General features: G+C 48.6%; 1 protein-coding gene across 1 annotated transcript; it reads right to left on the reverse strand.

Moving 5' to 3' along the window:
• Positions 1-1,641: 1,641 nt before the first annotated feature.
• LOC100674177 (E3 ubiquitin-protein ligase TRIM47-like) lies at positions 1,642-7,447 on the reverse strand. Its single transcript, XM_003417394.3, has 6 exons — positions 6,875-7,447; positions 4,951-5,046; positions 4,512-4,745; positions 3,242-3,404; positions 2,959-3,021; positions 1,642-2,201 (listed from the first exon to the last, which is right to left on the reverse strand). The coding sequence occupies exons 1-6, from the start codon at positions 7,445-7,447 to the stop codon at positions 1,642-1,644; spliced, it is 1,689 nt and encodes a 562-aa protein (XP_003417442.3).
• Between the last annotated feature and the right edge of the window lie 10,499 nt (positions 7,448-17,946).

Below are 17,946 nucleotides of genomic sequence, written 5' to 3' on the forward strand. Positions count from 1 at the left end.
TGTTGGTTCCCCCCACGGGTTCCAGAAATCCCTCTGCCATCCGACGCTCTCTCAGCAACACGCAAAGAACTTTGGCATTTTGGGTTGCTGGCCAAGCTCACCAAGGGTGCAGGTCTAGTTTCCACTTGGCCTTTTGAATTGTTAGAGTTTGAGGACCCTGAGGACGACCACTATGAAGTCCTAGAGACCTAGGAAAGGGGATTCCACCCTTATGGAGATCTTCAGAGCACACCCTACACACAACTCTTTCTGGTCGCCCCTTGTTCCAAATCACCACCTTGTAACTAAAAATTAAAACTAATTGCCATCAAGTCAAACCTGATTCAGGGCAACCCCATGTGTGTCCGGATAGAACTGTGCTCCATAGGGTTTTTCGATGGCTGATTTTTTAATGGGTCACCAGGCCTTTTTCTTTTGAGGTGCCTCTGGGTGGACTTGAGCTGCCAACCTTTTGGTTAGCAGCCAAGTGCTTTATCCATTTGTACCACCCAGGTATTCCCCAAAGCTAGGGTCATTAATTTCTCTGGGAACAGGCCAGGCGGGGATGGAATTCAGGAATACCCCCATGGGGCACCGTTTGGCCTGGTTCCAGATGGCCTTGCCCTAGGGCCCCCCCTTGGACTGTATTATTTCCTCTTCAGAGCCAATCATTAACCTTACTCAGAGCTTCTGTATGAGAAGCCACAAGAACCAGTGGCTGGTTGAGGCTGAAACTGCCAAGGTGAGCTTCACACTCTGAGAGAACTCTAAGCTTCCCCAGAGGGGCTGAGTCCCCAGTTGTGACCCTGCCAGGTCCCTGGGGCAATGACCCGGGCTGGATCCCACCTCTCAGGTAGACTTCTGTGCACTCACTCAGACCTCATCTTCACCTGATGGGCAGGTCAGATGGAGGAGGAAGCCCCTTTGCTTTCCGGCAGAGCTGCTGTGTCTGGGAGCTGAGTAGGGTGGGAAGCTGGCTGGAGGGGCAGGGGGAGGGTTGAGGGTGGAGGTGGGTTTAAGGTTTGCCCCCAGGGCAATGCTACTTCATGCCTCTCTGGGCTATGAAATATCTGAGATGTGAGAACCTCTGTTCAGGGCAGTGGGGTCATTTTAGGGTCTGAGACAGGCCTGGGTTCCTTCAGCTTAACCTCTCAGTTCCCAGTTAGGCCAGTAACTCAGACAAGCCACCCCCTGCCCCAATCCATCAGATGCCACCTCTCAATCTGGCCGCCTTGGGAGGAGCCCCAGAGAAACCACCTGCTCCAATCCCACCTCTCTCAGGGGAGAGGCCTTTGGGGATAGACCCCTGAACCTCTGGTGCCGGGTAGCCAGGACCAGTCTGGAGAATCAAGCCCAGCCGCCTCTGCTAGGGCCTTGGGGAAGGGGGCTGGGCCTTCAGCACCCCAGCTGGGATCACAGGACTGTCTTTCAGCCCAGGGGCAAGAGTTCCCTGCTCCAGTAGCTGTGGGGAGGGAGGGCGGCCTGCTTGTTTTCTGCCCGAATCTAGTCAATGAGTGAGGAGGGAGACAGGTTCCCCTGAGCGCGCGGAACGGCGCAGGGCCCGCCACCCGCGAGGACTGGGGCAGGACGACCAGCCCTCCCGCCGGCCCAGCCAGAGCGTCAGTCCAGCTTTATTTGTGGCCGCCTCTCCGACCGGCCACCCTAGGGCTCGGGGCACTGCTTGAGCGTGACCGAGGCGCCGCTGCTGACCATGACGGCGGGGTAAAGCGGCTCCAGGAAGGTGGCGAGGAAGCGGTAGATGAGGCTGGCGCCGCCCGCCACGCCGTAGAAGGCCAGGCAGCCGGCGGCGCAGTCGAGCGCCACCCCGAGGGTGCGCTGGTAGGCGCCAGGCAGCACCGTCTGCCTGTTGTCGTGCCACACGGAGAACTGGAGCGAGTCCCACTCCAGGCACCACGAGTCCGGGTTGCGGCCCAGCAGGTAGACGATGCTGCGGCGCGGGGGGCCGCAGGGCAGGGGGCCTCCGCGGCGGTAGGTGACGCCCAGGCACACCCAGGAGTCGGACACGTCGGCCTCCCAGTAGTGACGGCCCTCCGCCAGGCCGCGCGAGCACAGCACCTGCGGCCACTGCGTGAAGCCGGGCCAGGGGCCGCCGGCCGCCGCGGGCTCCAGCAGGATGCCCAGGTTCAGCACCGAGTGCGTCTCCTTGAACAGGAACAGCTCGGCGCTGGCCGTGGCCGGATCGAAGTTCAGGTTACAGTAGGCTGGGGGCCGGGGAGCGAGCGGGGTCAGGTCCCCGGGGACGGGGCGCTGGGCCCCTCAGGGAGGAAGGAGGGGGCTCGGTTGCATGGCTGTTTGCTTAGAGGGCCCCCCAGCTTCCATCCCAGGTTCCTAGGAGTGGCCTCTCTACCCCCGCCTTTAAGTCTCCCACTCTGACTCCCCGGGGGCAGTTGTCAGAGGTAGGATGAGCTAGGTGATGTCTGAACTCCCCCACCTTGGGGAGGAGTGTTTGCGGTCAGGAGCTCCCACCTCCAACCAGGCCCTCGAGGTCATCTCCCTCTCCTGTTTGTTCAGGATCCAAGCTGAGTGGGACTGAGGGAAAGGCCAGGGTTTCCACAGGTGTCTCACAGGGGGACACCAAAGGGAAGTCAACCTTGGCCCTGGAGCTCTCAGAGAAGTCATTGGGATTTGGCCCCTGGCCCATCTGAACTGGCCTGGCCCAACCCAGGGGAAGCTGATAGGCACCGGCAGATGGCCAGAAAGGGCAGTAGAGCTGGTCTCTGGGCAGTAGGTGAGGCCTTGCCCTACCCCCAGGGATGGGGTGGGATAGGGTCTTCTCCACTGCCTACCACTGCCCTGGGGTCTCTGATCTACCCTGGGTTTTCCACTGAGTCCTTCTGGGGTCCCCGGTGTCTCTCTGGAGGTCCTGGACTGAATGGAGTTGGGGCTGGGAGGTCGAGGCATCCAGGGACCCTGTGCCATCCCTCCCACCCTGAGGCAGAAACCATACTGTGGACTCACACTTGAGGAGTGTTTTCCTGTCCACAGCTGGGGGCAACACCTCGTAGGAGTTCATCTTAATGCCTGGGGGAGATAGAGGGGCTTTGCTGAGGAAACTCACAGTCCAGCATCCTTCTGGAAAGAAGTGTGGGCTTCCAGGAGGCTGTGTCACCTGAGGAAGGTGCACACAGGAAACCTGGGCTCTCTGCAAGTGCCCTGAACTGCAACCCACTGCCCTGTGGAGTGCTCCCACCCCCATAAGGCAGGTGAGTCTCCAAGGTCACAGGGCACACCAGGTACTCACCCTTCAGGAGGAGCCGGTTGAGGAAGCTGAGACCCACACCCACCAGCTGGGTCTGGAGCTCCACCAATGTCTCTGGCATCTGGAGGAAGCTCTCTTTCTCCTCGAAGCTGGTGCCCATCAGGGGCTCTACGGGGGCTGGGAAGTGCTTCAGCCTGGGGAACTCCTGGCACACAGGGAGGTGGCACTACCACCTGTTAGCAAGGGCTCTGACAGATGCCCCTGCTTATGCCAGGGGCTTAGTGGCCCCAGAACCATGCGGGAGGTGGAGCAGAGGTCACCTCTTCGAACCTGGACCTCTCTCTCTCCCTTCCCAGTTGTTTGGAGATCTCAGGTTAGGGTGCTGCCAACGGTACAGCTAGTGTGGCCAAGCATGGTAAGCTAAGTGGAGTTTTAGAAAACTATGGGAGGAGGATTTCTTTTGAGCCTTTAATTACTTAGTGAAAAACATTGTCAAATGCTTCCAGTTGTGCTTGAGGACTTGGGGACGAGGTGAGCAGTAGCCCTAGAAATCAGCTCAGGGGTGTAATGGCAGCAAAGTGAAGAAAGGAGAGCTATCCACGGAGCCCCCAAGCACAGGGTTGGAGTAGGTCTCTGTCCGCAGAGAAAGCCACCTTCCTGCCAGCTACCCTGCCAGAGAGGAGTCCCTGGGTGGTGCAAATGGATAACATGCTCGGCTGCTGATCAAAAGGTTGGAGGTTTGAGTCCACCCAGATGCATCTCAGAGAAAGGCCTGGTGATCTACTTTGGTAAAATGAGCCATTGAGAACTCTGTGGACCACGGTTTTACTCTGACACACATGGGATTACCATCAGTTGGAATTGACTCGATGGCAACTGTGGGGCCAGGCCTGGGCTGGAGAATAAGATTTCAATCTAGGCTCTATAGATTGTTCTGGCTTCACTTGCAGCCCAGCTCTGGGAGTCTGAAGAAACCCCCAATACTGTCAGATGCCCAGCATCCTAGGGAACACCCCCCTCTGTCCCAGGGGAATGATGGCATCAAGTTAGGGTCTGAAAAAAGGAAGAATGTCCCAAAGGATAAGGCTAAGCTCTGAGGTGGAGAAGAAGCTGAGGGTGTTGGTATAAGCTCAGGTCTCATCTGCTCAGGACCAGTGACCCGGGTTGGGGAGGCTCCCTGAGGCAGGGGACTGGATGAGGTGATGCTGATACTTGATCCGAGGTCTGGGCAGACCTGGTGTGTTTAGGTGTTTGGGGTGGTAGGGGAGTGAGGTTGTGATAGGACCCCAGACAGAGGTGGCAGGGGACTTGCCTGCAAAAATTGCTGGTCGCTCTGGTTGGTGAGCAGGGCGCGGAGCCAGATGCTGTCCCCTTCCAGCTCCAGGAGCCGACTGTGGCTCTGCTGGATGGAGCTGCCCAGTTTTCCCAGAGCCGCGGCCTCCTCTCTCTCCACGAACTCCAGCACCTTCACCTGCAGCTGTTTGATCTCTTGGATGATCTCCAAGAAGCAGGTGTTCACTTCATTGCGCATTGTCTGGGTCAGTTTCTGGCCAGGGCGGGGAGGGACATAGAGAGGCATCCCTGAGCCCCATCCTGGGGCCCCCACTGCCATGGCCCAGAGCTGGCCCAGGCATCTGCTTCTGTTTGCCTGGCCAACACCATCCCCTCCAAGCCTAGAGAGTTCCCTCACCCGGATTCAGGGCACTGGGGGGCCTGGGCTTGGGACAGGGGGCTCAGCAGTTCAACCTTACCGAGAGTGAGGCCACCCGCCCCTGGTGCTTCTGGTTATCAGAGGCAATGATCGACATCTGGTTCTCCACGTTAGCCTGGACCTTCCGAACTTCGACCTGGGGTGAGAGGTGAGGTAGAGGAGGAGGAGGTGCCCTTGACTCAAGAGGTGGCCTAGGAGAAACCTGTCTGCAAGCAGCCCCATGTCAAAGCCCAGAAAAGACATACCACTTGCATTCACCTGCTCTGCTCTAATGAGAATGAGAGAGAAAGGCCAGAGCTGAAAGGTAGATAGATGGCCCCATGGCGCATCGCTCTGCTCCAGATCGCTCACCCTTGAGAGCCCGTCTCTCCAGTCTTCGGGATCAGGTTCTCTGCTCCTGACCATGGCGATCTATAAGGGTTTCAGGTCATAGGAAGGGGTTGTGAAGGGCTCTGAGGGCAGCAAGGTCAGGAGGTCTAAGAGGCAGCAGGAGCAGGAGAGGCACATCAGGTATGGAGTCGTCCAGTTCCCTGGGGCAGCACTGCCAAGTCCAGAGCAGGACCCTGTTTCCAAGTCCTTCTATATAAACCATTACTCTTCACCCATTCCAGCAATGATATATTTTAGAACGGTGTTATTCTAGATGCCTGTCCATGAACTGTCGCTGGTTCGAAACGAAATAAGGAGCTTGTGTAGGATTGTAAATAAATGCATTGCTTCCTTCCTCGAGAATGTTTTGCTATGAAAAAAAAGTCAGCCAAACAAAACAGTGTGCTTAGTGATGAAGTTTGTTTACATTCTGGCACAAGCTCCTTTTCTTGCTATGGACCATTAACAGGCCACTAAATGGCTATGTTAGAGTAGTACTGTTATAGAATATAAATGATAGAATACCTAAAATATAATAAAAAGCAGTACAAATATACTCAAGAAAATTTGAAAGTAGAGAAAAGGAAGGCATTCACCAAACCTAACCTGTGTTAGTATTTTGATGTTTTCTTTCAGCCTTTGTTTTTCCTGTGCAAAAACCTTTTTTTTTAACCACAGATTACAGTATAAACAGGCAGTTTCAGTCCATTCAGAGGTACCTTGGAAGAAAGGCCTGGGAATCTACTTCCAAAAAATTGAGCCATTGAAAGCCCCATGGAGCACAGTTCTACTCTGACACAACATGGAGTTGCCACGAGTAGGAATCGACTTAATGGCAACTGGTTATGTTGATAGGTGCCGTTGAGTCGATTTCTAGGTGCCACGTGACAGAGTAGGATTGCCCTATAGGGTTTCCCATGCTATCTTATGGAAGCAGATGGCCAGGTCTTTCTCCCTTGAAGCAGCTAGGTGGGTTCGAACCACCTCGATAGCTGTTGCTAGTTGCCTATGAGTTGATTCCGACTCATAGCAACCCCATGTGTGCAGAATAGAACTGCTCCATAGGGTTTTCAAGCCTGTGACCTCTCAGAAGCAGAGTGCCAGGCCTGTCTTCTGAGGCACCTCTGACTGGGTTTTGAACTGCCAACCTTTTGGCCAGTAGTCGAGTGCTTAGCCATTTACACCACGCAGGGGCTCCTTACTGGTTACAGTACATACAATTTTGGATCCTTATTCATTTAATTGAGGAGCCCCGGTGGCACAATGGTTAAACTCTCAGCTGGTAACTGAAGGTCAGCGGTTCAAACCCACCAGCTGCTCTGCAGGAGAAAGATGTAGTAGTCTGCTTTCATAAAGATTACAGCCTTGGGAACCCTATGGGGTAGTTCTACTCTGTCCTATAGGGCCACTATGAGTCAGAATTAACTTGACAGCACACAACAACATTCATTTAAATAGCGCTTTTTCATGTCATGACAAGGTCCTAGCCAACGTCACATTAATTTTCCTCCAAGGAAATTTGTGCCCTGGGCTTGGGAGAGCCTTTCAGGCAAGCCCAGGGAACCACGATTCCCCGGCCTCCCAGCTGCTCTCACCTCCTTGCAGGCGCGCTCCTCCTCCAAGGGGACAGTGTCATGGTTCTTGTGTCCCTCCAGCAGGCAGGCGCCGCACACGCAGCACCCTTCCGTGCGGCAGTACAGCCGGCGGAGCTTGCGGTGCTTACGGCACACGCGGTTCTTGATGTCCCACATGGGCTCCAGCAGCTGGTGGCCCTGGAACACCTCATCCTCAAAGTGGCTGCTCAGATGCCTCTCACAGAGGGAGGCCACGCACTGCAGGCACGACTTGACCGACTTGAACTTCTGTGGGGAACAGAAGTCACAGGGCACGTCCCCTGGCCCAGCCACGTTCTGCAAGGACCTAGAGACCTGGCCCTTGTTCTGGATGAAGCAGGCCACCATCTCCCCAAGGATGACATTCTTGCAGAGACGGGGCCTGGAGGGAAAACTCTGTCGGCACTGGGGACAGTAGGGTATCTCACCCATGGCAGTCTGATGGTCCCAGAATCCTTGGAGGCAGGCCATGCAGAAGTTGTGGCCGCAGGCGGTGGTGACTGGGTTGTGGAACACCTCCAGGCAAATGGGACAGAGGACTTGGTCCTTTACCATTCGGAGTTTGCTGTTACTCATAGGGGCTGACCTTGGGGGAGTCTTGAGGGCTGGGCAGAGGGCTGTGGGGCTGGGACTTGATCCTGGACAGGTCCTGGGAAGATAAGGGCAAAGCAGGCTGAAGCCAGGGCAGAGGCTGAAGGGGCTTTGGGGGGTACACCCCTTCTCTTGGAAGCAGCTGTTTGCCCATGGGGCACAGGGCTATGTTGTCTGCCAACACTCCTCCCCAAAAGGCAAACAAACCCATTGCCGTGGGGTTGATTCCAACTCATGGTGGCCTCATGTGTTACAGCATAGAACCTCTCCGTAGTGTTTTCTTGGTTGTTCTTTACTGGGAGCCCTGGTTAAGCATTCGTGGTTAAGCATTCAGCTGCTAACCAAAAGGGTGGCAGTTCAAATCCATCAGCTGCTCCTTAGAAACCCTATGGGGCAGCTCTACTCTGTCATATATGGTCACTATGAGTTGGAATCCACTTGATGGCAATGGGTTTGGTTTGGGTTTGATCTTTATGGGAGGAGCCCTGGTGGCACAACAAATCAAAAGGCTGCTAGTTCAAACCCGCTCTGTGGGAGAAAGACCTGGAGATCCGCTCCTGTAAAGATTATAGCCAAGAAAACCCTATGGGGCAGTTCTACTCTGTAATAAATGGGGTCACCATGAGTTGGAATCAACTCGACACCACCCGACAACAACAATCTTTATGGAAGCAGATTGCTAGGCCTTTCTTCCATGGTGCTGCCGGGTGAGTTTAAACTGCCAACCTTTATGTTAGTGTTGTTGTTAGGTGTCATCGAGTCAGTTCTGACTCATAGTGACCCTACATACAACAAAACAAAACACTGTCCAGTCCTGTGCCATCCTCACAATAGTTGTTATGCTTCAGCCCGGTGTTGCAGCCACTGTGTCAGTTCGTCTTGTTGAGGGCCTTCCTCTTTCTTGCTGACCCTCTGCCAAGCATGATGTCCTTCTCCAGGGACTGGTCCTTCCTGATGACATGTCCAAAGTATGTGAGACGAAGTCTTGCCATCCTCACTTCTAAGGAGCCTTCCGGCTGTACTTCTTCCAAGACAGATTTGTTTGTTCTTCTGACAGTCCGTGGTATATTCAATATTCTTTGCCAACACGTAGTTCAAAGGCATCAGCTCTTCTTTGGTCTTCCTTATTCATTGTCTGGCTTTCACATGCGTAGGAGGCGAATGAAAATACTGTGACTTGGGCCAGGCGCACCTTAGTCCTCCAAGTGAGGTCTTTTGCAGCAGATTTACCCAGTGCAATGCATTGTTTGATTTTTTGACAAGTACAAACCGTGTGCATCACCTGGGCCTCTTGCCAATCTCCAGAAGGCATGAATTGGGGGTGGAGCGCGTAATGAGATCATGTGTTTTTTCCCTAGCCCTAACTCCTGGAACAAATCCTGGACAAGAGGGCAGGTGGGGAAGAAGTGACATCGTGACAGGGGAACGGAGCCACTGCCTTGGCATGTCGGAAGAGGGCTCGAAGCACAAGTACTCATGTGAGGCTCCCTTCATGTTGGAGAGACCCAGAGGTTCAGCTGCCCTGTGAGCACTTGGGCACTCAGCTGCCAGGCCTCTCCCCTGGCCTTGGTTCATTGGTGCTGGAGGCTCCCTATCACCCAGTGTGCCCAGCCCACAGCTACTTACAGCTCATAGGGCCTGATGACTGCCTTCTCACCTTTCCTTTTTGCTGTTGGTTTTCGGTCTCACTCTCAAGGGGGCTCTGCCTAGAAGCCTGTCCCCCACAATTCTGCTCCATGACCTCACAATTCAGGCATGAGCAGCCCCAGTATTCTGGCTGCGATGTCAGCAGGTCAAAAGGGGTATCACCAGACGTGGTTGTGCTGGTCCTTCGGCCTCTCCGCGGGTGGACCCTTTCCTACAGAGCCTTCAGCCCAGGAGGCCGAGAAGCTGCCGGCACCTGGGGTCACCTGCAGTAAACTTAAGCCTCTTACATACCAGCCAGAGAGGGAGAGAGGCGACTAAGGGGCAGCAGGATCCTGGCAATTCGTTTAATCTCTCTGGACCATGGTTGTTCTCTTGTGAGTTGACAAGGTTGTTGGAAGAGATGATATTTCAAGGCCCCTGTGGTTACCCTGGGAAGCCCTGGTGGTGTAGTGGTTAAGTACTACCGCTACTAACCAAAATGTCGGCTGTTCGAATCTGCCAGGCCCCCCTTGGAAATTCTGGGGCAGTTCTACTCTGTCCTATACGGTCACTATGAGTTGGAATCAACTCGACGGCAACGGGCTTGGTTTTGGGTTTTGGCTTGTTGACCTGAGCCCTGATGGCTCAGTGGTTAAGCGCTCAGCTGCTAACTGAAAAGTTGGCGGTTTGAACCCATCACCTGTTCTGCAAGAGAAAAGGTGTGGCAGCCTGCTTTTCGTAAAGATTACAACCTTGGAAACCCTATGGATTTCTGTGAGTCAGAGTTGGCCAGACAGTATAGGATTTTTGTCACTAAGAGTCAGAGTCGACTCAATAGTAGCTGTTTTTTTTCTCCCCCAGGTCTAAATTTGACTGATTCAAAAGTTACCTGATTGGCAACCCTAAGGACTGTTGCTTCCACTCCGGTTCTGACCCTTGGAAGGAAAAAGGGACAAGATAAGCCAAAGAAAGACTCTTATCACCCTGTGTAGTGGCTTTTCTAGTCTTTCTGCTTCCCATTCTCTCCCACCCAATAGCATAAATGCTCTGAAAAGTCTTCATCAAGTCATTCTCCTGCTCAAAAACACTGGCTTGGCCACCCTGATGCGATAGAAATGGTGAACAGAAGACATCCTTTCTCATTCCAGATCTCAGAGGCAATATTTTCAATGTTTCTCCATTAAGTAGGATGGTTACTGTAGGTTTATTGTAGATACCTTGTATCAGATGAATGAAATTTCCTTCTATTCCTCCTTTGCTAAGAGTTTTAAAAAATCTTCAATGGGTGTCATATTTTATCTGATGCATTTTCTATACCTATTGAAATAAGTATAATCTTTCATTTATTCTTTTAGTGTGGCAAATTTACATTTACCGATTTTCAATTACTAAACCAACCTTGATTCCTGGAGTGAATCCTGCAAACCCTACTTGGTCATGGTGTGTTGTGTTTTTTTTTGGGGGGGTGGGTAATAGGTTTATTGAAATATGACTCATATGCAATTCAATATATACAATTCAATGGTTTTTAGTATATTCACAGAGTTGTGCAAACATTAATTACCACAATCAATTTTAGAACATTTTCATTACTTCAAAAAGGAACCCCATACTCGTTAGCTCCAACCCCTCAACTCCTGGCTTTGATGGTTTTCTCTACTGTAGGTTTACTTTCTATTGGTTTCTGCTCTTTATTAGTTCCTTCCCTTTACTTCTTTGGGTTTAATTTTCTGTTCTAAGTTCCTGAGATAGATGCTTAATTGATTTTCTCCTTACTTATTTAGTTACTATATTCATTTTCCCTGTAAATATGGATTTTACTGTACCCCATAGTGAAATAACATTGTCGTTATTCAGTTCAATATACCTTCAACAACGTTTATGGTGATTTCCTGTTTGACCCATGGGTTATTCAGAAGCTTGTTGCTTAATTTTGAAATACACAGGTATTTTCTAATTCTCATTTTTTGCTGTTAATTTCCAACTTAATTCCACTATAATCAGATAATATACTCTAATTTAAATTTTTGAATTTGTTGAAACTTGCTTTTTGGCTTAGAGCGTGGTCAATTTAGCTAACTGTTACATACACTCTTGAAAAGAACTTGCGTTCTGCAGTTGCCTCATGGCGATGTTTTACATGTATTTATTAGTGAAGTTTGTAAATTTTGCTGTTCAAAGCATCTATATCACTATTTTTTTGTCTGCTTGTTTTAACGGTTACTGAGAGTTGTCACAAATTTCCTACAGTTATTATGAATTTGCCTATTTCTCTTTTTAGTTTGATCAATTTTGAGGGTAGGTGATTAGATTTATACACAGTTCGAATTGTCATTTTTCTAGCGAATTGTAATTTTATCATTATTGATTTTTTGTTAATCAGTTTTATGCTTACTCTCTATTAGCTTGATAGTTATACATTTCCCCACTATTTCGGGGGGTAGTTACCAAAGAAATTATGACATGATTCATGACTGATCAAAGTCTAATCTAAGTTGTTGTTTTTCTCTCTTCTTAGACAGCGGAAAAGATCTAAAATACTTTAACTCCATTACCTCATCCCAGCTTTTATTATTGTTGTGTGTTATATTTTAAACCCAGCCAGAATGTTCCTTAGAAGTGAGAATGGCGAGACTTCATCTCATTTACTTTGGACGTGTTATCAGGAGGAACCAGTTCCTGGAGAACGGCATCATGCTTGGTAAAGTAGAAAAAAAAAAAAAAATTAGGGGGTCAGCAAAAAAGAAGAAGACCCTTAACAAGATGGGTTGACACAGTGGCTGCAACAGTTGGTTCAAACATAGCAACGATTGTGAGGATGGTCCAGGGCCAGGCGGCATTTTCCTCTGTTGTGCACAGGGTCACCAGGCGGCATTTTCCTCTGTTGTGCACAGGGTCACCATGAGTTAGAGCTGACTCAGCGGCAACTAACAACAACAATAAATCCATAGACGTTATTGTTTGTACAGTCAATATTGATTTAGATCAGTTCTCATATTTACCTCTCTAATTACTTCTCACTCTTTCCTTTGTCTCTGAGCTTCCATCTGGACCGTTTTCTTCCTGCCTAAAGAACACCTTTTAGCATTTCCTTCACTGCAGTTCTGCTGATGACAAGTACTCCCAGGTTTTGGTTGTTGATAATCTTTATTTCGCAGTCATTCATTCTAGGCTGGCAGCTATCTTCTTTACGCACTTTGGAGATTTAATTCTATCGTGTTCTGGCTCCCATTTTTTTCCGTTGAGAGGCTGGCTGTCAATCTTACTGCTGCTCCTTTGAAAGCAACCTGTCTTTTTTTCTCCCTTCTGTTTGCTTTAAAGAGCCCTGGTGGTGCAGTGGTTGAGTGTTCAGCCCAAAGGTTGGCAGCTCAACACCACCGTCTATTCTGCAGGACTGAGACGTGGCAGTCTACTTCCGTAAAGATCACAGCCTTGGAAGCCCTACGTGGCAGTTCAACTCTGTCCTGTAGGGTCACTAAGAGTCAGAATTGACTTGAAAGCAATGGAATTTTTTTGTTTGGTTGTTTTTTAATATTTTCTTCACATTTAGTTTTTATCTGCTTTATTACAATATGCTTAGATGTGTTTTATTTATCCTGCTTGAGATTTGCAGTGATTCTTGAATGTGGCTTGATGTCTTTTATTAGTTTTGGAAAATTATTTGTCTTTATCTATTTGAATATTGTATCTGTTCCATTGTGTCTTTTTTCCTCCTTCTTGAGCTTCACCAATTATATGTACTTCCAACCTTTACACCATGAATTATATTTTCTTCTGATCTGTTTTTTAATTTTCTAATTTTCTCTTCTGGTGAGTCTAATTTGATCTTAATTTCAGTAACGGTACTTTTTTAGTTCTAGAATTTCCATTTGTTTCTTCTTTCTAGTTTCTAGCTCATTGTTGAAATTATCAATATCTTCTTTTATTTCCTCAAATACATTGTGCATAGTCATTTTTTAATCCATGTCTAATAGCTCCATTATCTGTATCCCCTGTGGGCTTCTCTCTATTACCCATCATTTCTCCTGGTGTTTATCATGCTTTCTTTTGTCCTCATATGCCTTTTATTATAAAAAAAACTTAAACATACACAAAAGTAGAGAGACAAGTAAAATGAACCCCGATGTGCCCTTCACCATTTTCATCAACAAATGGCCAGTCTTGTTTCCTTTACACACCTTCCTATTCCTTCCTCTCTCACCGTATTATTTGAAAGCAAGTGACAAACATGTAGTTTCTTCCACGAACAGCTCTGTACCTATTTTTTTTATAAATAGACTTTATTTTTTAGAGTGGTTCTAAGTTTACAGGAAATTGTGCAGTAAGTACAGAGAGTTCCTCTTATCCTCTTCCCCCACATGCTGTTTCTTCTATTGACATTTTGCGTCCCTGTGTCTGTACCTATTTTTAAAATAATTCTCTCTTCTTTTTTTTAAACCAAACAAACCATAGTACCATTATCAGACAGACACACACACACAAATTCCTTCATGTTAATTATTGTTTCAATTTATCAAATTGTCACATAAATGTCTTTTTTATTATTGTTAGCTAAGGTTGGTGTCTTAGTTACCTACTGCTACTATAACAGAAATACCACAAATGGATGGTTTTAACAAATAGGAGTTTATTTCCTCACAGTGAAGTAGGCTGGAAGTCCAAATTCAGGGTGTCAGCTCCAGTGGAAGGTTTTCTCTCTCTCTCCACCTTCTCATCCATCTTCCCCCAGACTACGAGCTTCTCTGCACAGGGACTCTGGGTCCAAAGGACGTGCTCTGCTCCCAGCACTGCTTTCGTGATAGTATGAGCTCCCCGTCTCTATGCTCACTTCTCTCTTTTATATCTCAAGACATTGCCTCAAGACACAATCTAATCTTGTAGGTTGAGTCCTGCATCACTAACAAAACTGCCGCCCAACCTCCCTCATCAACATCATAGAGACAGGATTTACAACATATAGGGAAATCACCCCAAACTGGGAATCATGGCCCAGCCAAATTGATACACACATTTTTTGGGGGGGACAAAATTCAATCCATGACAGTAGGAATCCAAATATGAGCCTCATACTGCATTTGGTTGCCTAAGGTCTTTTAATTTATAACTGCTCCGTTGTCCTCCTTTTCCCCCTTGCCACTCATTTATGGAAGAAACAGAGCCATTTATCCTCTATTTCCTGTCTCCTGTAAACTGTTAAAACTCAGGTTCAATTTATTGGCAAGAATCTTTCCTAAGTGATGTCCTTGCTATTGCTGCAAACCATCAGAGAGTACATAATGTCTGGTTATCTTGGCCTCGTCAATGTTCGCTGTGTGCTGGACATTATGTATGAAAAATAACAGAGAATTTGAGGCTAAGGGTGATATTATATTCCTTCAGGATAGATTTATAACTGCTTCTGGCAGGAGGCTAGGGGAACTAGTAACCTAAATCACCTTAGTTCAAGCAGGGATGGAGAGGATTCAAAGCTAGGTTCCGTTCTTCTCAGGGGTCTGGTCTATTTCTGGCTCATCCTTTCTCCTAGGATGTATTTCTTCAGGATTCCAACCTGGAGCATAGGATTCCAACCCAGGGTGCCTTCCTCCTTGGCACACCCTGAGATCCAATATTTGTTCCAGAATTAGCAGATACCTCCAAGGAAAAGAGGATCTAAATGCTAGGTTCACATCTCTGGCTGTCCTTCTCCTGGATCTTGGCCCTGTAATTCTTTGCTGCTTTGTTAGATCTCTGGGATATATGCATGCTCTCTCTCTTTCTCTCTGTTTTTCTAGTTGTTCTCAGAGAGAGAGTATAGGTCCTGGCTGCCTCCCTGCCTCCAGCATTCCCCTCTGTGACTCAGTGACTCATTTTTAGGTTGTCAGCACCTAGCACAGTTCTGGCCATGCAGTGCAAGGCAACAAGTGAGAGAATGTTCGTTCTTGTCCTTATAGGTCCCAGACGCAACTGGTACTAGAGGTAGGTGGCATGCCTTCCTATACCTGCCAACCCCATCCCTCTCTACCTTTAGGGTCTAGTTCAAGGACCCCGTGAAACCCTTCTTTTTCCAACGTGTGTTTACTGACAATATGTCACAACTGAACAAATATTTTGAGGCTGTTTTGATCCTAAATACGTTTTGCTCTCTGATCTGCCGACTGTGTCAACAGTACAACGTGCATGCGCAAAGTGATCAGACTGAAATGTGTGCAGAAAGAATAGCCCGACTTTAGACAAAAAGCAATCCAAGAATATCTGAGGGAACTTGCTCACAATTTCTCTATAGAAAAGCTAAGAAGTGTGTAGACACTATTGATCTTCTATCCATTCGGCATTTTTTTTATTACTAAAAATAACAAATAGAAAACTGTCATCAGTTAAAAACACACAAATTTAGATACATAAGACTTAGATTTTGATCTGCGAAATTTGACTTGGGGACGGTAAGCATGGAGGAAATAATTGCCACAAAAGAAAACTTACAAAGGCAATAGCTAGAATTGGCCAATTGAATTAAAATTTCACTATAAAATCTCATGGAGAACAAGGACCTTAATGAAAATATTTTTAAATGAAAATGGAAATAGGAAAACTTAGAAACAATTTAATCACACTGTATAGAAAACCAACCAAGGAATTAAACTGGCTCACTAAAGTAACAGAGTTCATTATAGAGCAAAGTTTTATTGAGGAAACATTTTCTGTGTGGTATGATCTTATTAACAATATAGTGCTGCACTGCCACCTGGACTTCATGACTGAGCTGATCTGGTGGAACTCAAATTATCTGTGGCAACTAGTGATGCTCTATGGAGCCTCAGAGGGCACTGCCGGTTCAGTGGTAGAATTCTCGCCTTCCACGCCGGAGACCTGGGTTTGATTCTCGGTCAGTGTTCCTGATGCACGGCCACCACCCGTCTGTCAGTGGAGGCTTGTGTGTTGCTTTGACGCTGAACAGGTTTCAGTGGAGCTTCCAGATTAAGATAGACTAGGAAGAAAGGCCTGGCAGTCTACTTCCAAAAATAAGCAAATGAAAACCCTACAGGCCACAATGGTCTGATCCACAACCATTCACAAGACCTGGCAGTGTTTCGTTCCATTGTGCATGAGATCACCATTGGTTAGAGGCTGGCGCCATGGCAGCCAACTACAACATGGAGCCTCTCACAAGCCCCAACTGAAGAATCACCATGCAGTACTCCAGGGCTTGGAGTAGATCTGTGGCCTCTTTTGCAGATAACTATTTCTGGTGGTGTAGTGATTAAGAGTTTGGCTGCTAACCAAAAGATCGGCAGTTCGAATCTACCAACAGCTCCTTGGAAATCCTATGGGGGAGTTCTACTCTGTCCTATAGGGTCGCTATGGGTTGGAATCGACTCGATGGCAAGGGGTGTGGTTAGGTTATTCTCTTAGAAGCCCTGGTAGCGTGGTGATTAAGCGTTTGGCTGCTAACAGAGAGGTCAGCAGTTCGATGCCACCAGCTGCTCCTCAGGAGAAAGATGTGGCACACTACTTCCTTTAAGATTACAGCCTTAGAAACTCTATGGGGCTGTTCTCTGTCCTACCGGGTTGTTATAGGTCAAAATCAACTCGACAGCCATGGGTTTGGTTTTTTTTTGGTTCATTCTTTTGGGAACAGCTCCTGCCTTGCTTCCGGGCCCTGGTGGAGACGAATGCTTGAGCACAGGGCATTAAGTGGCCATTTTGGCCTGAGCTGCCCATCTGAACTGCATGCTCTAATCCCCGAAGGCAACATGAGGAGTAATTAACGGCCCAGAAGGAGAAACTGTCTCTCAGACATGGCTACAGTGACTGATGGCACTTTGTGTCTCCTCATTTTGGAGAGAGGGTGAGAACATGTTTGTATTATGGGTAGTTGCATCTTGTTATATGAAGGCCTGTTTGTTTTTACCATTGTATGGAAATTCAAATATATGTTGAAGCTTGTATATGGTTATTATGTTACTGTCTCTCAGCCCCAAGCCCACCTACCTTGTAGGCTGTGCTCAGTGCTGCTGTGACTGGGAGGCTGCCAGCCACACTTCTCCTTTACCAGTGCCTGCTTGACAGGCTCTGCAATACAACGCTAGAGGGAAGAGACGAGACAGCTTCCTTCCTGTTATCAGCAAAGCCACAGCAACACTGTTCCAGGCTGGCAGCAAGAGGTGGTTCCAGGAGCAGCTAGCTGGCAGTTTGTTGGCGGCTTCGCCACATTCCTTGAAAGCCTCCCCACCCTCTCACAGGCCAGCTCCTCCTCCTTCTCCTCAGGGCTCCTCCTCCAAGCTCTTTGTTGCTGGGTACTGTCGATTCTGACTCATAGCCACCCCATGTGACAGAGTAGAGCTAACCCATAGGACTTCCTAGGCTGTAAAACCCTGGTGGCACAGTGGTTAAGTGCTACGGCTGCTAACCTAACCAAAAGGTCAGCAGTTCGAATCCACCAGGTGCTCCTTGTAAACTCTATGGGCCAGTTCTACTCTGTCCTATAGGGTCACTGTAAGTTGGAATCGACTTGACGGCACTGGGTTGTAATCTTTACAAAAGGAGCCCTGGTGGCCAGCAGCTCACAGGCTAAAGATATGGCAACTACATTCTAGGAAACCCTACAGAGCAGTTCCCACTCTGTCCTATAGGGTAACTGAGTCGGAATTAGCTGGCCAGCACACCGCCATCTTTTAACAGAACCAGATTGCCAGGTTTTTCTCCTGTGGAGCCACTGGGTAGGCTTGAACCGCCAACCTTTAGGTTAGCTGTCGAGCTCCGAGCTCTACATTTCAGTAATTCCGGCCTCGTTCCTCGCTCCGTGTCTTAGGTGTGGCTGCGCCCTGCACTCGCTACTCCTGTGATACCTCAGTGTGCCC

Source organism: Loxodonta africana, chromosome 18 (assembly GCF_030014295.1).
Source record: "Loxodonta africana isolate mLoxAfr1 chromosome 18, mLoxAfr1.hap2, whole genome shotgun sequence".
Taxonomy (NCBI): domain Eukaryota; kingdom Metazoa; phylum Chordata; class Mammalia; order Proboscidea; family Elephantidae; genus Loxodonta; species Loxodonta africana.

What these genes read in the sequence shown, in the direction of transcription:
- LOC100674177 (XM_003417394.3), bottom strand. Translation starts at nt 7,447, where the DNA reads ATGGTAAAGGACCAAGTCCTCTGTCCCATTTGCCTGGAGGTGTTCCAC. An exon ending in AGGAGCGCGCCTGCAAGGAG is followed by an intron (nt 5,047 to 6,874) that starts GTGAGAGCAGCT and finishes CTCTCACCCCAG; the next exon opens with GTCGAAGTTCGGAAGGTCCA. An exon ending in GGCGGGTGGCCTCACTCTCG is followed by an intron (nt 4,746 to 4,950) that starts GTAAGGTTGAAC and finishes CGCCCTGGCCAG; the next exon opens with AAACTGACCCAGACAATGCG.